This window comes from Acanthaster planci, linkage group LG10 (assembly GCF_054643075.1).
Source record: "Acanthaster planci isolate LZ-2023a linkage group LG10, COTS_SCS, whole genome shotgun sequence".
In the NCBI taxonomy this organism is placed as follows: domain Eukaryota; kingdom Metazoa; phylum Echinodermata; class Asteroidea; order Valvatida; family Acanthasteridae; genus Acanthaster; species Acanthaster planci.
Window position 1 is genome coordinate 15,299,332 of NC_141786.1, and position 21,762 is coordinate 15,321,093.

The 21,762-nt window shown below is 43.1% G+C and overlaps 2 protein-coding genes across 3 annotated transcripts; one reads left to right on the forward strand and one right to left on the reverse strand.

Annotated features, from left to right (window-relative positions):
- Positions 1 to 600: 600 nt before the first annotated feature.
- Positions 601 to 10,649, reverse strand: ppox (protoporphyrinogen oxidase). 2 transcript variants are annotated; one of them, XM_022241896.2, is made up of 12 exons: positions 10,529 to 10,649; positions 10,246 to 10,432; positions 9,229 to 9,363; positions 7,993 to 8,241; positions 7,247 to 7,394; positions 6,329 to 6,406; positions 5,543 to 5,667; positions 4,771 to 4,840; positions 3,830 to 3,948; positions 2,832 to 2,945; positions 1,822 to 2,014; positions 601 to 1,294 (listed from the first exon to the last, which is right to left on the reverse strand). In XM_022241896.2, exons 2-12 carry the CDS (start codon positions 10,387 to 10,389, stop codon positions 1,149 to 1,151), a joined length of 1,521 nt encoding a protein of 506 aa, XP_022097588.2. In that variant the 5' UTR covers positions 10,390 to 10,432; positions 10,529 to 10,649; the 3' UTR covers positions 601 to 1,148. The 2 variants fall into 2 exon arrangements, with proteins under 2 accessions (XP_022097588.2, XP_022097587.2); XM_022241895.2 differs by lacking the exon at positions 10,529 to 10,649 and having other exon boundaries at positions 10,246 to 10,521.
- Positions 10,650 to 13,865: 3,216 nt separating this feature from the next.
- LOC110982990 (profilin-like) lies at positions 13,866 to 20,703 on the forward strand. The gene has a single exon (XM_022241822.2). The coding sequence runs from the start codon at positions 14,022 to 14,024 to the stop codon at positions 14,442 to 14,444; it is 423 nt and encodes a 140-aa protein (XP_022097514.1). The 5' UTR covers positions 13,866 to 14,021; the 3' UTR covers positions 14,445 to 20,703.
- The last annotated feature ends 1,059 nt before the right edge of the window (positions 20,704 to 21,762 follow it).

The following is a 21,762-nucleotide window of genomic DNA, read 5'->3' on the forward strand; positions in this document are numbered from 1 at the left end:
CACGTTCACCATGTGAAGGGTTTTCCCAAATCACATCACATATTTTGGAGATATTATTTATGGAGGTAAGTATCACTGATTTCACTGATCAAATTTTAGTTTTTATTCATAAATACCTCAGGTGGTTCACTCATTCCTATCGGTGGAAAGCCTCTCACATGGTCGGCCATAAAATTAATGCACCTGCTCGCAGAGGAACATACCATTCCATGGCCAGAGGGGTGTTAAATAATTAAAAAAAAGGTTAAATCAGAGAAAAAATTGATTAAATATTTTTATTTCTTTCGATTCTCTGATTCATAAGGTGTTTGTTAATGAAAATAAATACATGTGTGACCAGTCTTAAATGTTTAAGACTTCCACGGGAGATTGGATGCTGATTAAATGTCCCTGACCACTGGCCCATCACATTCTGCATGTAGTGCCTGCCATGGGTGCACCTACATGTATAGATCTCCATATAAGGTGATTCTTTATGACTATTTGCAACAAGAACATACCATAAAATGGCTTGAGTACTTGAAAAGAATAAAGAAACTTGCTCAATAGAATCATTGTAAATTGATTTATGACTCATTTTGACTGTCTGACACAAAGGTATTTATGAATGGGAACAAATATGAGCTTGGCCGGTTTAAACTGTTACACTTGGCCAGTCTCAACACAGAGGACCGGCCAAGCCGCATTTATTGTCTAGTTAAATGCACCAACTTCACATCACATGTATGCATTACATTTCACAACAGTGTTGGAGTCCCCATACATTTATACAAATTGTGTTTACGTAACAACTTACAAAGAATTAAATTCACGGTACTTCTATAAAAATATTTTAAATATTCGTCCTGATTGGACTTGTTTATTTCATTTTAATGGCACAAAATGGCTATGGAAAGGACACTCTGTGTTTTAGAATGACCCACTGAAATTCACAATGCATTGCTATGGAAGTTTATTGAATTCCATCCATTATATGTTTCTCGACTGCAGCAACCGTCGTAAAATGTAATGTGTTATCCCCACTATTCTTCATAGGTTAATGGATTCATAAACTGAAAGTGCAGATTCATTTCTAGCAACTATAGTTTCCCGAGTGGTGTACCTGTCGGTAACAGTGACAAGGACCAGCCCGAATCTGTTCGCAGTGGTCACATCGTGAGTTGACCATCAGGCACCAGACTCTGGGCAGCCAGCCTGGAGTTGTAAATGCAGTCGTTGACGCTCACGCCCTTGTACGAGGACCCAATGAGGGTCAGCGGAAGGTCGTTCGAAGCTATGTGCGCATCGATCTTTTCTGTGCGTGCAAAGGGAAAAACGAAATTTATTCAGCTTGAGTAAACTCTAAAAACTCGCCATTTCAGTCCATCACAAGGCCGGTCACTATTCCTTTCATAAGACCAGTCACAAGTAACAGGGTGAACAATGACAAAGGAATGCTTTTGTCACAGTCCATCTGAATAGTTTGTGACTTGGTTTCAGATTGGACGACTTGTGACAGACTTAGGATGGACCTGCAGGGACTTGACTATACGGCACCTAAATGTCACCATTGTGGGTGAAATAAAATATAGTTCACAGTAGTTTCTGCAAAATAGTCAGGCACCTTCCAATTTCAGAGGGCTCAAGCAATCTAATGGACTCAGGGAGCAGTATCTAAAATGGCCACCTCACGAATACAGCCCATAGCAATCTCTTTCTAAAACGTACTATTAACTATTTAATACGGACCACAGAAAAACCTCCTTTGTGCCTGCCCTGTGGAACAAAAGCACTGGCCCACGAGATGGTAGCCATGCAAACCCTCTATTAAATTACGTGTACCTAAGAGTTTATGGTGGTTCACTCTGTAGTTCGGGATGCAATCTTTGGACAGATTCACCCGGCAAAACGTCGGCTTGGCGCTCAGCCCAATTTGACCCTTCAGCGCCTCCAGGGCGATGGAGGCCAGCCAATCATGGTCCACCTTGTCTGGGTCGCCAAAGAGGTCGTGGAACCAGGCCCCACCCAGCATGCACTGGAGCAAAGATGACAATCGTGAGGAATTATACACGTACATCAAATGATATCCCAACAGGACAAGGTTTGAGGTATGGATGGTCGATAGCTCCCCCGGCTATTACAAGACGGCAAACTGGTTCTCAAGGTCACATCATAGACTTCATATAACAAAGTTAGCTATAACAATATTAGATTACACTGAGAAAGGTTGACTAAGGAAGTACCAATGCATAATATGGAAAGTGATGGGCCACGGATGTCTGTCTAAGGGTATTTCCAGAAATATGAGGTCTGAAAGTGTGACATTTTTGTATCCCTGTTACATCTGACCTTTGTTATTTGACATGGAAATATCACTGGAATTGATTTCAAACTATTACTATATTTTGGCAGATAATTTGCAGTAATTCATCACTCTTGGAAATTAGAAAATGCATTCTACACTTACAAAATTATGTATCAGATATGACATAAACCACGACTCACAATGCTTTACAATGAATGAAACCACCGGCAGCCACTTTACCTTGCCAGGTACAGAGGAGAAGGTTTGCTTGTTTGCCATGGTAACTATTTAAAGCATGAACCAATGTGGTTAACAGTTGCGAGCAAGCCTTTGAATATTAAAGCTTTGTATTCCGCATGGAAAGATGGCCGCTGGCGGCTTCCGAGTGACCACTGTGAGCTGTTTATTAGGAAGACTGCAAATCAAGACTTTGTTATAATTATGCAGTCTATGGTGTGACCCTTGGGAGCTACTTTGTCATCTTCCAATACCTCGGGGAGCTGCTGCTTCTCAATTTCTGAGTTTATTAACGAGATGACGGACTTACTGTCATTCGCGTTGTCTTCACCCCAGGCCTGTCATGCTGCGGGAAGGCGCACGAGTCGAATATCACTCCAAGCACGTTGGACGGTTCGTGCGAAGGTACCAAATAACCAAAACCCTGAAAACATTCGAATACGGAAACGGGAGAAAATAATGATATATTCTCAGCCAAGTCAAATGTAAGTCCACATTTTGAATGTTTCCAAATTGTGACCATCTTATAGGCCTAAATACAGGCCAAATGCCTCACAGGATAGGGGTTTAATATGGCAATACAGGGCATTACTGATGACCATTTTTTCCTCTGGTGTCTTAGTATATACGATAATGTAATGTTTCTTAATGCATATTACATGATCCCAATGCTTTTTTATAATAGAACTTACGTGTATTGTTTATGGTTCTGACGTTTTCATTATTTTATGATCTATTGCAATATTTCTTATACACATTTGTTACGATTTTTAATGTATTTTGATGTATCACTTTGCTATTCAACCTTAGGGTTGCCAGTAAGTGGCAATAAACAAGTTTAATAATAATAATGGCCGATTCACTGTGATCCTTACAATCAGACCTCCGACATGGGGGTTAATTTATTTTAATAAAACATCCGTGCTACACATCTTCAAATACAATATTTGATACGGACTTTTAATCACATACAACATACTCTGATCAAATAAGCAAGGACAGACTTACAATTTTTTTAATCTCAAGGCCAAGAAATGTTTAATAGGCCTTACATTAGCCTGAAGCACTGGGTCTCAGGAACAAGTGAACCTGTGGTTTAATGAGGAGAAAAATGCTGCACGTAACGAATGAAAAGGCCCTGTAAGTTGATCGGTTGTTTGAGTTTTGAGAACTGCAGTTTGCCTGCCGTTGCAATTTTAAGGCCCTAGTGCACACTGGCTACGTTCTGCCAAAGATTGTTTGTCTTTACATCTGGTCTGGGTTTGGGTTGGGCCATGTTTGTGTCGGGAGAGGGGGTTTCGGCCATACTTCTGTGGGGAGGTGAGAGCCTTCAAACTCTAGATTGACCACGGCGGCTGTGACGCTCTCTATCTGCCGCAGGTGCATGGATAAGGGCGATAGGTCACCAGGAAGTAGATCCGCCAGATCTGAAGAAACAACAGCAAGTCATTCAACTACATCGGGAGAAACGAGCATAAAAATATTTAGCACACAAGACTACGGTGTTGAGAAACAAGCTCAGAATTTACCAAAAGGAAATCGGTTCCTCGGCGTGTACAACAAATATTTCAACAGGTGGTGAAATAAATTTTGGGGGCCTTTTGGGTATCGTTTCACGTTGGATGTGGGTTGTTAATCAAGCCCCCTTGATTGGCTTTCCAACGTGAGAAAACTCCTGCAGTGCAGGTCATCAAGCAGTCAAAAAGAAATAGCACAGAAGCTATCTATACCAGGAAGTTAACTCTACCTTAATGAGTGAAAGTGAAAAAAAACCCCAAAATATAAAAACTAGAGGTACAATGTACATGTACGTGTTACAGGACGGAACGTGTGGGGTCTTTAGCAACCAGTTTTCAGTGAAAGAACTACATGCGTGCATTATGCGTACGTTCAGGAAAAACATGACTAAGGACTGAACCAGAACAAAATTTTTTTGGGCGGGGGCAAAGTCGTTTTTCAGGGGGGCCATTTGTTTTCATATCACCTTTAGTAGCCTTTCTGTGGAGAGATGCTACATCTTCAGGAATTTTTTACATGCTTGTGGGAAGAGAAATGAAACAGACGAACAAAATCTCCTCTCTCTCATTGGTTGTTTAAGAATTTTGTGGGTTCTTTCTTTGACCTTTGACACCCCCCGTTGGTCCCCTGCCCTTGAACATGATTGTGCAGTATTGTAGGTCTTTGGTACTTGCATGACTATATTTTAATTAATCAAAATGACTGGAGCTATCAATGATGGACAAACATACTTGCAGCTGGTATTGAGCAGATCAGTCGGTCGGTTTCCCACACTGACTCGGTCGTGTGCACTCGGGCAATCTGTCCAAAGAAATACCATGCTGTATTCCCAATTTCTGAAACCTTACTATGTGACTTTCTCCCATAGGCCTATGCACACACCCACATCTGAGGAGTGGCTTTGAGCAAAAATACGACTACAGAGGACAAGTCTTTGGTTTCCTTTACGTGTGTGTGTGTCCGCTGTTGTCAAGCCGTACAAGCCCATACTTACTGGCAACATGTGAGTACAGTACTAGAATGTGTTCCCTAAGTGTTACTGTGTTGAGGTTAATTCCAGAAATTGGGGGTCCAAAAGTGTGACATTTTTGTGTCCTTGTTACATCTGACCTTTGTTATTTGACATATAAATATCACCGGAATTGATTTCAACAATTATTATTTGTTTGGCAGGTAATTTACATTATTTTACCACTCTTGGAAGTTAGAGAATGCGTTCTGAACTTACAAAATCATATGTCAGATGTGACAGAGACATGAAAAAAAATGGACCACTAATTTCTGTAATTACCCTGGAGGGGACAATTTGTTTTGTTAGGAAATTTTGAAATGCATGAGGGCACTAATGCGTCCCCACAACGTTGTTTGGTGCCCACAACCCCTGTTTCCACATGCCTTTGTTCTTGGGTCCACACAGATGGCAAGGTTGGCACACAAGGCATTTATCCATGGTTCTCAGGACAGGAAGACGTCCGATTATGAAAAAAGATTGACAAATCAAACCTTCTTGGTCCCACTTTCTGGCTTCTGGACAAACTCAATCTTGGTGCACGGCCTTTGGATCTGCACTTCGGCTCCATTTTTGCGGACAACTTTGTCGAGTTTCTCCGCCAGATGCTGCAAGCCACCTGTGAAGTCATTAAAGCAAAATGCGAGACTTCCACACTAACAAAGACTGGGAAATAGATGTCTGTGCATGTTGCACTGTGGGACCCATGGAACAAGTGGTCATAAATACTTGGGACACTTTTTCTAATCCTATTGGTCAAAACGTGTCATGTGACCGTGTATTAACGATTGATAATGCCCACCAAGAGGTGATAATGCCCACTGCATAAATCACACGCTGGACCATGGATACCAGACGGTTTAATCGAATCTGATTGGTCAGGAGTGCCCTCACTTTATTAAAAAAGATTCAATTGGACAACTTTCAATAGGAATTTACCATAAAATGGACGGGGATGTTCGGGAAAATAAAAGCAAGTTTTACTTTGACAAAATCGTTGGAAATCCATCATATGTTGATGGCATTTATGAAGAGATACAAATATGTGCTTGGCCAGTCTTAAACCTTAGTTTAAGACCAGCTCAGGAGACTGAATGCTGGTAATGCATCTATTCTCCTGAGCTGGTCTTAAATGCAAGTGTATGACCAGTCAAGCACCTATTTATTCCCTTATTTAAAAGGCCCTTGGGCCTTAAGCCTCGAAACAACTTCATTTGGAACTGCAAGGTTGGTCCACTACTTGGAGACTTGTGTCTAAATGAAGTTATACATTCCTGTACCTTTCAGTGACCAGATGGACCATCCTTCTCTCTTGGCCCGCTGGACAAGACCGCTCTCCCCTACAGTTGGGTCAGTGGCTTCACATAATCACCCAAAAAAAACCACAAAAAGTGGGGATGACGAGTTAAAACAACAAAGGAAAAAAAGTCACTCGCTCCCACAAAGTGAACTTGCGGATGATGTTATTCCAAACTGAACTTACACACTACATCCACGGCCCTTCGCAAAAGTTGCCATTGACACATGCCGGACCTCTGTGATCGTCTGTTCACGATTTGCGCGCCATTTCTCACCGCGTCATCGCTTTCGTGAAGCACAGCGGTTGAGTGCCCACATAAACATGGGTAACCTCCATGGACTACAGGTAGGTTCAAGCCTCTGTTAGCGTACTTTTTCTCAATGGGAATCACTCAAGTATGTGGAGAAATATACAGACATCAGCTAGTACTGCACACAGAATTCGCCTTGTTGTGTTTGTACAGTAGGTACGGTATAAACGCATCCCTCCAGTTGAATGTGGCGAAGGCCATCTGTTAAGTGTTTGTTTTTGTTTGCACTTAATAGTAACGATAACAAATTGCATTTATAAAGCGCTTTATAAACAGGTGTTTTAAGGGCTATTCAAAGTTTGAATAAGTGTGTCTTTAGTTGAGTCATGAACATGTCTACCTTTGGCGGAGTCTTGAATAAGCAGTGGGAACCAATTCAATCGAGAGAGCAGGTGCATGGGCCTTTAGCCAAGATATAAATGTGATGTGGAATGAGACCGGAGGGGTGATGGATGAGGTCGAGACCTTTGGCCTGATGAGATGGTCGAGGTATGCTGGTGCTAGTCTTTCTGATTATATATGTGGGGAGAAGATTCAACTGATGTACTGTGTGTTTCGAATTCCTTTAGCATTGCGACAGTGACTCACCGCCTGGCCCCAGCAGACCGCCCAGGATGACGGAGCCCCGCCTCTTCTCGAAATTAAACAGCGGCGGGAAACAGGAGCGCACGCTGAGCTCCGTGGTCTTCCCGGCAAATATACCTCGACAGAAAGGGTCCAACAAGTTCTCTGTAATCTTGGAGGGGGGGGAAACGGGAAACGGTGAGTTCTTACGCACACAGGGACAAATTTGGGGAAGACTGAAGACATGCCCGTACTGCAGTCCCTTTCTACCTCGGATATATCCGAAAGATGTACATGTACATTTATGTCCAAACCGACAGATGATGCGCATACCTTGGAAATTTCTGCTTTTTGAGTAAACTGCAAATAATTATCTGTTTCATGAAATCCTTGTGGAGTATTGCAATAACATGTTGATTGCGACTACGAGTGGACTCGTAGGAAATGAAAGGCTATTGTAATGTAAAACTGAATACAGTGGCATCGCCGCAGAACATAACAACTACGCTGCTGGCAGTGAAGACACAACGCTGTAAAGTGCTCATGAATGTTTGAACAGACACGAGAAAGGTTCCCACTAAAATATGTGTGCATGCGTACAACGCTTGGCAAATGGGAACGCTCCTTTGAAATCATGCACGGCAATCAATGTGTTAAACGGCTCACATGGACCTTTTGGGGTCTCGGCTATTTTTCTGATATCCCACAAGGCACTACAAACACAAGCTATGTGATACTGTGTTCAACCTCCTCCTCAACAGCAAACCCACCTCTTTCCCAAACCGGCGCCGGCCAAAGTCATACAAGCTCTCATCCTCGACCTCCGACCTCCTGACCAGCACCTCCCGGGCCAGGTCCCAAGCCAGCGGCCTGGAGAACGGTTCCTGCCTCCGCAGAAGGGTGGCCAGGCTGGAGGGGAACTGGTGGAGCTTGCCCCGGGTGTAAATGAAGCGCCTCCGGGCGGCGGGATGCGAGCGCAGAACTGGAATGACTTCCTCAGAGAGACCGAGAGCCGATGCCTAGTTTTTTGGTTGGATAACAAAAAATTATAGCGCTGAATTACTTACAGTTCGCACCCCTTCACTGACAAGTGTCATATGCCCAATCAACATTTCCCTTGTTGCTTATGAAAATATAGATTCCATCAGTGCTGTTGTTCAGTCAATCACACACGTAAGTCCTTCTGTAAGCTCCTTCACAAGTCCAGTCATACTAACAAATTATCTTTAAAACAGAAGTAGAAAATTTATAGACCAAAAACACACCAACCTACACCACAAAAAAGACAAGAACTAATTCTTTTACCATGCAAGACAACACTCGAGCTATTAAAGAAAAGTTGCACAGGGAAGAACCCTGAATTGATATGACAAATACTTCCTCGCAGTCAAAGCCACCAGAAAGCAGGGGAAAGATCAGGTTTAGCAGGGAATATATTTATGCATGTACATAGAACACACTTGAAATTTGTTCAGATCCATCGAACAGGGTTTGCACACCGGGTGTCAAGTGACGTCTGGACACAGAACGGAGTCAGGTTGGTATAGTGGTTGTTTCCTCGTCTTTCACCTCTGCAGTCCAGGTTCGATACGGGCGTTTCACAATTGCGAGTGTCTGCAACGCGCTGATCGATCACAATATTTGGAAAGGGTCGACAGGTTTTGAGTATTGTGATTGGCCAACGCGTTGCGAACTCTTGGAGGCGCGCACTCTTGTGATTCGCCCCTATTCTCCACTCGGTCTATATGTGGTTTGGGTTTTCAGACCCGACCTGATTCTGTTGGTTCACCTAGAATATTCCTCTGGGGTTTGTCTTCCACCTCTGAAAGTGTAAAGTTACTTCTCAATGTCTCCTCTCTACAGGTTTCTTCAGGCTTGCAAGCTGCAGTGCCTAGGGCACTTCTGAGGAATCCCTGGTGCCTAAGGTGCTTTTGAGAAATCCCTGGGGTCATTACCAGAAAACAAATAATCATAATACTCGTAATAACTCTTCCTGAGGTGCTTACCAGGTTGAGTGAGTTTCTCCCCACTACACCGGCAGGCCTCATGCTTCGTGGACCGGTCTCGTGAGTACTGCCCTCTGCAGTGTGCAATGAGTGAATCCAGCCTCCGACGCGTGGACCAGCTTCAAGCAAAGCGATCTAAGCAGATGATTAATCATTAATGCTCTGGTGTGCTATTGAATTCAGGGGATTAAAACAAATTAAAATATAAAATCTCAGGATTAACCTTCCGATGCCGAAGTCACTCTTTGGGACATTTGGGATTCTTGCAAAATGGCACGACCATGGCAACGCTACGCACGCACCAGCCGGTCCGAGGATCGGGCTACACAATCTTTTCTTTGGTCAGTCCGTACGCGCGTGCTCGTTGCTTTGTTTTCATCAGCGCAGTGTGGTTGCTACCCACAATTTTGTGAAACTCCCAGATGTCCGTGCTGCCGCATACACATGAAGTTGTGCAAATACGTATTGGTGTTCCATATTAAAGAAAACACATGCAGAGCAACTGTTTCTATTCACGTATATCTGTGCTGTCAAACATGTTGAACCATCCATGATCATGATGATAAGTGATTGATGGCCCGAGGTCAGCTAGGTGAAAGGTCAAGCATTAGAGTTGGCTCAACTACATGTATAAACAGCTCTAGCTCCAGATTGCCTTGGCGCATTTTCTCCAAACAAAAACCATGTTACAGGTATGCCTGGGTTTGTTCTATGGCTTGGGCCTCAATTCAAGGGCATTGCCTGAGTGGAAAAAATGCACCGCCATCCCTATAAATAGGAATGATAATTGATGGGACATGTACAGGTAGGAGGATTAATGCAGCATTTGAATTAAAACACTGCTGGGTTTGTGCACAGGGTGTCAAGCATGGCAAGTGGCGTCCGCATACGGCATAGGGGCCTTTGGGAACTCTTTCTGAAATGAACCCTAATTCCTTGGGATCTTTTCTAGGCACTGGACCAAATCCGTATCAATTCAACACTCGACTCCGTATTATCAATACACGTTTTGCTCACTTTAATACGTTCGTCATATCCATGCACGTGCAAGTCATGATTTTGTTTACGTTGATCCCCGAGCAATCGTTGAAGGTAAAAAACAGCTGACAAGCCGCTGGCACCACCACCGAGGACTAGGAAGTCTGCTTTTCTCACTGCCATCCTGGATTCCAGCGCATCCAAAGCATTGTTTCACCATTCCAGCCTAAACATAATGCGAAAAGTGTAACTTACGCGTTAAACAAAACTAACACACGTACATGTACAATAAATTACATCACACATGTCATACATGACATACCGTAGACCCAGTTGTTTCATGTGTTTACAATTTTCACGTTACACAATGATCAGGTCCCCATAAGGTAAGTGTATGTGTGCACTCACCGGAAGAATTAGAAGTCCAGATACAAACGGACAAATAATTTTTTCGCGGATGAAACAATGGGGGCGCTGTTTACCGTCTTTGAATGGGCGGGGCATCCTTGCAAATGGAGGGGGTTCTCTATGAATTTGTAACGTGTACATTTCGAGATCTTATGAAAGGATCACTGGAACTTTCTGGCTGTTTTATTGGACTTTCTCATTGTTCTTCCAGTGAGAGCTAACATATAATGTGTATGTACAGATTCAGGTTTAATTCATACTGTAGTATTTTTATTTCTTGACATTGGTTGTGTTGTTTTTATTTTGGGTAGTTGCGTAATATATTTTTGTTTATTTTACTGTAAATTCTTGTAGATTTTTGTCTTTCCTAACTGAATACATATACGTAATATTCATTGTAATGCGCTCGTGGACATTGCATGGAATGACCGTGATATAAATTTAATTTAATTGTGATAATAATAATAACTGTCTCGATGCATCATGGGAGCTCTTGGAAGTAAGAAAAATACGAAATAAAATCTCAATTCTTTTCTTTTCTTTCATGGGGCCCTGCCCACCCCCCGAAGGGACCTGCCACTGTACATGTTCGTGATCAGTTGGGCCTTTTCTGTCCTCCATCCTTCTTTCTCGTTGTTTTTCTGTAGCAGTTTGGTTGGTAACTTCAAACGAATACCAGCTATTCATGAGGAAAATTTCAAATTTGCGAGCGTGATCAAACCTTCATTGAGCAAATCGTTTGTATTTCAAAGCTCGCAAACAACATCGATCTTTGTGAAAACAGTAACGTTTTGGCATTTTGTGGTATACTGAATTCAAAGTTCAGTTATACACAGGTTTCTAGACGTTTCCTCTCGATTTTATTTCCTTGTAGTGCTCTGGGTTGGGATGTGCCAATGCGCTTTACAAAATTCTGTGACGGAAGTAAATGCATCGCAAGCGCTTGTGGGTAATTTCACAATGCTACTCCTCCATCCTCGGGGTCAGCAGACCATTAGTTCAAGTGAGAATTTCTGACCAGCTCATTAGCATTAAAAGTGCCCCCAGTATCTTTTGAAAAAGAGGATTGTTTGGCCCCCAGAATGATGATTTGTGTAACTCGTTGCCGGGATCAACTCCCTGGGTCTTTGAGCTTTCACATGAGAGCAGAATGGCTAAAAACTACTATTTAGTACGGTTGAAAAATGGTCCTTAGCGCGCAAGAAAGTTGAGGGTTGCCACTTGAAAAATGGCTGCAATCAGACTTCGGAAAAATCATTTTTGGTGGTGTGATTTTGTTTTGTGGGAATAATTAAAAGTGTAATTGGTTAACCCACAAAAAAATTGAAAGACATGTGACCAGACAAGAATTTCATTTGTGTTTCAGAAATCTCAGGGACGTTGGCTTGCGTGTTTTGGGCCCTGAACAGTGCTGATTTTACACTATTTCAACGGGGCTTGAATTACTTGACTGTATCCCTCGGGTGCACTAAATGGTTGTATTTCTGCGCGCGAGCTCATTAATATTTTGTGATCCCACGGGATTTTACAATAAGACAGGCCATAATCAGGAGGCATCATAGAAATATTTCTATCAATCCCGAATTTAGGACTGATAGTCTCCAGTTCGGAGTTTCTTTCACTAAAAGCCCAAATTGCGGATCTTTTTTGGATAGAGGCGGGCGGCTACATTCAGAAATGAGCGCTTAGTTTTACTGCAATTTTGGGGGTATCTTCGTTCAAAGGCGAATGAAAATATATTTTCATGGCTAACCCCCATGAAATTGAAACGAAAAGTAATCTTCTGGCCATAATCCTCAACTTCCAGTGAAAAAAATGGAGGCCAACTCTTCACGAGAGTCAACAGGCGGCGCTCTTTCGGTCCGATTTTGCACTGTTCTATGGGTGCTTACTTGGTGTCGTGCAACCCTCGCGCACGGATGAGTATTTGAAAGAAATACGTCATCCACGGCCGCCAGAAGGAATTAGCCCAATCCAGCACGCGTGGGGACGAGCTCAAACGAAAGCACATGCGTGTAACACAAGTGAGTATTAATGAGATCATTAAACTTTGTCCCCAGGGCTTTTAAGTAAGTCAGTCACAGAAAGTGTTCAGGGACGGGGTTGCTAGTACTAACCGCAGAATTAGCTGGTACCCTGTGCCACTGGCTACCATTCTGAATGTTAAATTTACATCATAATCTGCAGACAGTTACGTGCGGAGGATAAGGATGTACGGCGCGCCAATCAAACAAATCGGAGATGAATTTGCGTTTAACAGTACTGCGCATAAGAAAGAATTGGTGTTCCAAATTCCCACTTGTATGCTCACATTGTAAACCCTCGAAAGGGGAACCCCAAACTTTTTGTGGTATTAAATGCATTTTTTTATTTTATTTTATGTTATTTTTTTAATGGGGGGGTGGGGTGATAGAGCAATTCAGTCAGAGAACATCCTACCATTTCTTGGATGAGTGAGTTACACGTAAGTTGAAGGTTGGTTTTGGAAATACATCCAGTGGACGGAAATCCGGGGGGGGGGAGGGACTGGGGGACATGTCACCCCCCCCCATGAATTTGGTATGGGGGACACTGTATCGAATGTCCCCTCCATGTTTTAAGCAAAACAAAATACTAAGGAATTGATGAATCGAGGATTTCCCCTTTTGAGTTTTATAAATGGAATAAGATAATAAACATGGTGTGCACAATAAAAGTGTAAGTTGATGCCCCCCCACACGATCGAGAAGATGCCCATGCATCCAAGAGACGGCTAGCAAAAATGTCTCAATTTTTCAATGTTTTCACAGTGATCATTTTCATGAAAACTTCAGGTTAAGGTCCAATAATATAAAAACAATGGCAATGTCGTCAACCTGCAACTTACTAAGAGCAAGAGGTATTTAATTTTTCGTCCTTTTTCACAAGCCTCAAAAATGTTCTTTAAGAGGGGATGGTTAAAAGTCCATTTAGATTTCTGCAGCTTTCATAAACCAAAATGTCGATCAGCCATAATCCCTTTCAGCATGCGCTTTGGGGGCAAACAGTAAAGAGTACGTTTTGAACCCTCACGAATGGGTAAAATAAAAAGGATGATCCCTAATATTGGACAATTTTAAAGTTTTTGCCTTAAAACAAATTCTTAGAGGACTGAATTCAGGCCGATCACGCTGGCCGCCCACACCGCAAAAGCTGCTATGCTATTTAGACGTAGAGGCTCTCCATAGTCTTCGGAATGCATTATGGGTGGGGCTCCATTTTGTCCGGTAAACGTGCACATGCGCTGAATTGCACACGGATATTGGGAAATCTAACTGTGGCAGCATTCACGGGCAAGTAGGGTGGAGATTCAGCCAAATTTAATCGGAACATTTAGCCCAATTTTCGTCCCTTTCGACAGGTGGACATTGACTGGTAAGCCTGGGAAGATGTCGTGGGATTCGTACCTCGATAACCTGATCGCCCAGAGCAAAGATTCAGGCGGCAACGCTCATGTCGACAAGTGTGCGATCATCGGCATCGATGGCGGCGCCAAGTGGACGACCGACGGCCACGCGAATGCGCTCAAGCTGACCCCGGACGAGGCGGCCAACATCGCCCGAGCCTTCAAGGCCAAAGATTTCACGACGTTCATGGCTGGCGGCGTTAGGGCTGAGGGTGTCAAGTTTCAGTTCCTGCGGGAGGAGGATAAAAAATGTGTGTACGCTAAGAAAAAGGGTGACGGGGCTCTCTCCATCCAATCTTCAAAGACGGCCTTGGTCCTGGCGCATTGCCCGGAAGGGGGCCAGCAAGGAAACACCAACAAAGCTGTAGGCGTCATCGCAGAATACTTGGAGAGTTTGGGCATGTAACCCCGCTTCTCCCCACTCCTCTCTTTTTGGCATTTTGTAACGAGTAACTTTCGTCCCAGCCGGGTTTTAAAAACAAGTTTCAGAAACTTGCTTCTGAATCAGATGGAATGCCCCGCCCCATCCCCCCCTTCAACTGGAACTTTGCCATTTACTGCAGTCAAATCACTACGTACGCCCCTTCCTCAGTGCTCCAGAAAAACAAAATGCTTTAAAAAAATGACACGTGGTTGGAGATGCTGTTGCTTGTAACTTCATGCATTATTCATTTTGTGCAGTCAGCCCCCGAACGAACATGCTCTAATTTTGGATAACAGAGACTTCACCTCATGAAAAAGACAAACGACGGTTTCGGACTTGCTTTATGCGTCTATGGTTTTGGGGGTTGGATCATGGCAAAGCATACAGACCAGTCCAACTGGGTCATTCTGGTCTTCCGATGAATCCATGGTGTTAATTTGAACTCCTTGCGAAAGTTCCATTGCTGTCTGTCGTGAACCAATTCAGTGCTCCCCCCGAAAAGTGCTAGACATGCTTGACTGCAGCTATACCAAATTCCGAAATTCACACATGCTAGCCCAGAACCGCCACTGCATGCTTTGCCAGGGAATGGACCGAAACGAGCGCAAGTCGTCCCGCCTGTGATGACGCATCTTCCACTTGCTGCCTAAGTGTGGACTGGACAGGTTTTCTTACAAATTTGGCATGCAGGGCCAGTTGTCAAGCCCCTCAGTTGCACCCCCCTTAGAAACATCTACAGTGCACCCCTCGCTCAAGCCACAGCCCTCCATTTCGCCGGGGCTGTGGCAAGCCAGAAGCCATTTATTCCGCTGCCTAAGCGGTCCGTGGCTCAAAGGAGGAAACTGCCTGGAGGAACTATCGTGGGCAGCCATCCGCTGCTGCTGCTGCTGGGACTTGTTGCGGTCGGTGAAAAGGAAAGAAAAGACTGCCTGACCCGGTTTTCTGAGAACCAGGAACTTTGGGCCTCGTGTGTATTGCAACATGGCCTGACCAAAAGTGCTGGAAAGAATGCATGCCAGTCGTTTACAAAAGACAACAAATTCAGAACTGCCTGCTGCTTGTTTTTGGTTCCTAAAGCTGTTCTGCTGGGGACACCCACTTCAAAAATCAAGTTCCTTGTCAGGTCCATTTCGGGACTGCAGAAGATATTGTACTTACTCGCTCAAGCTTTGTGCTAACCCTATCAGGCATGGATATGTACACCCCACCCCTCAACAATGGACTCTGGACCCCACCGTCTATCCGAACAGCAAACACAGCCAAACTCCTCCCTGGGCAACAGGAGCCATCCCTTCTGTTTCTGTGTCACCAAACTTTGGATCACCCCCAACGATGTTGACTGTGTACACTCTACACACACACACGTCACAACCAGCAACCACGCAGATGTTCCCATTTCTGCCTACCAGAGGGCACACAAAGCACCAGCAAAAGATGAGAGAACATCCCAAGAGACGGCTACGAATGGGCACGGACTACACCAGTGACCGGGTTGGACACCTTTGGAATGGGAACTGGACACCAGCAGTCGACGAAAAGGTCACTTGATGCATGCCAGGGGGGCATTCTGACTATTTGGAATTCCCGGTATCATCCAGTTGGACTGATGATTGTAATTGGTCACAACAAAGGGCCATTTGCATAATTAGGCCTGAGATCCTCTGTAAGTCGCATGCACGCTGCGTGAGTCACATGCACACTCCACACAACTTTCAAGAATGCCGATTGCCATTACTGTAGCGCCACCGTGCATTACTTTAAAACTTGAGCCCTCATTGCAATTCAGTGATCGATACCCTTAACTAACGGTGAATTGTACGCACTGGAAATCAAAAAATAAGTTGCCATTGCGCAGTTTTGAATACATTCGGCTGTGCCTAAATTACAATGCGCTGGGACGGATCACCACTTCATGACAAATCTCTTGGTGGCGCACTGCATTGTGAATCGCTTGTGTTCAAAATTCAGCCCTTTTGGGTTTCTTTTGCAGTTCAAAGTCCCAGCTTCAAACCAAATTCCATCTAGCCCCAAAAGGTAACAACACTTCAGAACGATGTGGCCGCTGGCCAACTTATCCATTCCACAGAAATTAAGACGACTCAAAATTAAATTTGTGAGTGTGCATGCGGCCATAGCCCTGTCTGTGGCATGCAGAGGCACAGTGTAACAGCACTGTCATTGTGAAGTCTGCCATCACAGTACACTCTGAATTTAGGAGCCGGTTCAGCTAGAAGGAAATAAAGAATATTTTCAACTGTTTACTGTAGGTCGGGCCACTCCCGCATAAGCTGCACCAGGAAATGGAGGGCCACACATGTAATCTCATGCAAATGGTACATCCGGGTTCCAGTATCAAGCAACCGGTGAGCAGGAAAAGGAAAAAACAGAACAAAAAAGTCGAATGGAATGTACTTCCATGACCTTGCCAAGTTTTGTCATGACCTAACCCTCAGTAGGATTTCAGTTGAGGGACAATTCAAAAGTGGTAGGCAATTATTTCTGTTGTCAGCATTTCGTTGCTTCACATCGGCCATCTACAAATTTGGTACTTTTGTTTTTACCAGTTACTACATCAAGGTGAAACTCACTGCTGGCCAACCGGAAAAATACTGTTCACTGTTTCATTTTTCAAATCCCAAAGCATTTTTTCAATCTATGTAGGTAGGAGTAACCTTCAGTTTGTTAGCTATGAAAGAAAAGCAAGACCCATTGAGAAAGGGGTCACTAACCAAAAAAACTAAAGCCATCTCTCAACAGCCAGCACCTATTAAATGAATTTCCTGATTGGAAAACAAACAAGTCAGTGCAGGAAAAATGTCGCCGCAGCAAATTGCAACCTGTATTGCCACAATCGGCCATTGCTTTTTGCTTAGTTACAGGCTAAAGCCAATGGACTTTGAAACCCATGGGAACACCACTGTGACTCAAAATCATCGCTTTTGCCTATTCGCCGTTACCGTGAAGTAAATGAAGACCAAACTTTTTCCATGTACTTAGGGAGGGACTGCATCACACATGCAGGGGCACCCATATTATTGTAACAACCAGTCAAGTGTTAGAATTTGCAGCATTTATTTTATCCGAATCATGACTTAAAATGTAAACTAAAAAAAATTAATCAACTTAGGGCCAAGAATAGGGGGAAATTTGTGTATCATGTCTAGGTTGTCTGAAAAATAGACCTGTGCTTGAATGCACACATGTACTTGTCCAGGAATTTTAGAATTTAACAATTGTCATCAGGCATGCATGACTGGAGGCGGATATTAATTGTTTTGTTCTTTAAAAGTGAAAATAAAAAAACCAGGAAGATTCAGTTCTAATCGAAATGACACCACCCCAGAGAGAGAGAGAGAAATAGAAAACTAATGAATGAGCTCAGTGTGACATGATAAAATAAACACGTAGTATTTACTCAGGCCTACGTGCCCACAGGATGTGGCCTGATTTTACGCAGTCTGCATAGTCTGCATAGATCTTGTTGGAACTAGTACTGAATAAACGAGACATTTATGGAAATGAACTACATCAAATTGTGCAAGAAACAAATTGTGGAGAAATGTGTTGATCTTTTTGAAAAACGAAAAAATTATTTATCAGTCATGTCTGGGAAAGAGAACAGAATAGTCTGCAGACGAGAAAAAGACTTGGAGAAAAGAAAAACTAAATGGCTTGTGAAACCATAATTCCACTTTCCTTAGGCAGACCACAGCATGGTGCTTCCATAATAGGGCCAGGTTATTTGCCTAGGTGTGTGCGGTCATGCGTGGGTGTTTTGGAGTTGGTCCCTTAACAACACACACAATCTTGCACTCCATGTACATGTACGTGGCCACAGTATACATATGTACATGCACTGTGTACGTGCACCATACTCTGGTCTCACATTACATTTGTCTTTGAACAAGGTCCTTTGGAACACTGTGGAATTGACAAATTACCCTGTTGTATCAGAAACCCTGTGTTATCAGTCATGCATAACAAAGCGAAACAAAGATGTGAGATCTTACATTTTCCTCTGTCTATGGAGTTATGTTGTCTGAACAAACTTTGCATATGCATGCACTGAATGCCAAAGTACAGTGCATGTGTATGTACATGGTTCATGGCTAGGCTGTGTGTTCACCATACTCCTGGTCAGAGGTATGTCTACTATTTCTGGACATTCCACTGTGTGTTATTTTTTTTCTTTTCACTTGGTTCCAGTGCTGTAATGGGACGATCTTAGCCACAAGGCAGTGCTGGACCGCATTGGTTTAACTCAGGACTTCTCCAAAACTAATTATCACTTGCTGTTTAAAAAAAAAGCCAGTTACATGTTTCTCATTTTAAGCATGTCCAAGTGAATTATCCATTCCACTGAAAGTTACTCTGTCACCGACCTTTTATCCATGTGAGAATCAAGTTTTGCTCCAAGTGCAAAAGAAGAGCAGATTTTAATTGATGCCATAACTACGCGTGCACAATTTGACAATATTTACTAGTAATTTAAATCATACCTGACTGATCATGTTAAATGCAAAGGCTGATATGGTAATGCTTGAATTTCATTAATGGCAGCACTTGATAATGAAAGCAACCTTGCTTAAAGTTCTGGGCTACACGTGTATAGGCTTCATGCTATCGAGGGAAATATTGTTTCATCGTTGACAGTAGCAGTTACAAGTACAATTGTACATTCAAATTGTGTCCCAAAGGCTTGTTGGCTGTGCTAAATGCACACTGCAGATGTGTAAAGAGAAACAATTTCTGCAGGAACATCTTGCAGAATTTTTGCTAATCAATAAATAATTTTCTGCCCTGTGAATTTAGTAGTAACAGGCCTGCCATCAATTACTCAAGAAACAATTATGAAGAGAATGGAGTGGACTTTGAAAAGAGGTGTTTCATGTAGTTTTTACGTTAATAGTTTTGTAATATTTGACAGCTTTATTTTTTTTCTCTCTCATCCAATGTATTAAATGATTTACCGAGCTAATTTTAATTCAGATTACTAGCTAATCCTTAATCTAAATCATGTTGTAACTGAGAAAGATGAAAAGTAACGAATTTAATGTTTATGTAGTCTTATGCAAGTGTCAAGTTGGATCTTGGGGTGGACTGGGACAAGTTTACTTCCGAGGCATTATAAATTACAGTATACCTACACCATGTACACAGCACTAGTCCAAGGATGGTGCCATTTGTGTAAACCAAATTGGGCCAGGTAAGGTTAGTAGTGGAAGTCTTCAGTGGGCACTTAGGAATTGCATAAAAACTGGCTAGAAAGAATTGTAAGGGAATTTCACCTGCAGCTTCTGTTGGAATTTTTTTTATGTAATAGAATCCGTGTAGATTTGCATTTTAGTTTTAGGTACTTGCAGCTCGTGTGCTTCCAGATTTGTACATCCACATGTACGTACATTTGGGTCATTCCGTGACGTTGGGGCACAATTTTTGACGATGTCCTTTGTTAAGTGGGTCTCGTTAAAATGAATAGCTGTTTCCCTGCAGGTGGATTCCAAATTATACATCTTGCAAGGCTGAAAACAGAGGTGTGTGTTAATTCAAAAAGAGTGAATGACCTACTCTACAGGTCATGACAGGTGATAAAAGTTACCCATGTAACAAGGACACCGTCACAAATTGTGTCCCAGCCTCATGGAATGACCCACGTGTACATTTAATAATATCCACATGGAGCCTACATGTACATGTGGACGAGCACACGTACATGTCTCCGCGTGATAACTTTCCAATGCATGTACATGTGCCTAGTATGGACCTGCTAATTTGTAGCGTGCCGATGTTGGCTCTGACCGCACGCACATTGAATTCATGTGGCAGCCGGACCCGCTGCCATCTCTGTGGGCCACAATTCCAAGGAGCTGTGCCGGGAACGCTGCATGCATCGTAGGGTCCATCACAGTCTACCCATATTATGCACAGAATATTGAAATTAATGCAAGTCTCTTAATGTAGGTCTTTCTTGCGGGAAACCCAGTTTTCACAACCCTTTAGTTCTTGCATGATCATACTCGATGACACTGTAGTGTTTCCCCGCGTTTGCTTTTCTACTAGAGGGATGTCAGGCTTTTTTAGACACCTTATAAAATACACCGTCGGTGGTTATCCTATGAGCAGACAGAGTTAAGTTTTCTTCGATCACATGTTACGAAGTACTTGTAGCGATAAGGTTTATTGGTATTAAAAGAAAGGGCACACTGATTATGTTGCCTGTGGCTTGCATAGTGGAACACAAGGTGCGTGACCTTTGGTGTTTTTTTTGTGACGATGTAGGGATGTTACAAAGGGCGACGCTGATATGGCTGGGCGATGCTGTAAATTTGGGTCATCCGTCAAGTGTGCCTGCGCAAAGTGGCGACGTTTTTGACAACTCCACTCCCGACACACAGCATGTACACACATGTATACATTTGCTCACATGTACAATTGAATCTCGTTAGTAAGAGGTTCCTTGGATGGACAGGTTATCTTGTTATCGCAGGAGCCTTGTATTTACTGTCAGGAATGAAAACAAAGAATTTGGACTAGAAAATTTCCTTGCTGTAAGCAGAATGTTATTTTAACTGCTCTTATTAATGAGGTTCGATTGACTGTACATGCAATGTATCCCGTATTGTACAATTATTAACTGCTTGGAATGGTGTAGCACCCGAGCCTCTCAGGCTGATCTGTGGAGCATTCAACTTTCTCGAGACAAAACCAAGAGTAACATGGATCATCCACGGCAGTGGCATAGCTAGGATTTTACTAGTGGGGGGGCACCAGCTTTCCGTGGTGTGGTGTTTCGAGGGCAAGCTTTTATTAGTCTTGTTCAATACACGTATCCAGTCGTCCGTGTTTTAGTGGAGAGTGCATGGGGGGGCACATTCCCCACCCCCCATAGCTTCACCCCGACCAAGGGAGGCTAGTTTGACTACACCATGAGACACATCTGTCCGTATTTGGTTTATATCACCTGCCCCACAGATTCTGCTTAATTTAGGTGTTAAATAATTTATACGATCGTAATGCATAAGAATGGAATGGCTAGTTGGATGAGAAGCTACAATGTAGTTCAAAATTTACCAGCACTTTCCCAAACTACCGTTTCACGAAATGTCTGAACCCAGCTCTGTAGCACTTACACTTTAGAATGCGCATACTCACAATGCGCACGTGTTTTAGCGCAATGTTGAAAGTTATGTGTATACAGTTGGACCTCATTAAGAAGAGGTCCTTCAGACTTTGCAGATTACCTTGTTACAACAGGAAACTGGCATTATCAGGAATGAAAACAATGAAAAACAAAAAAATT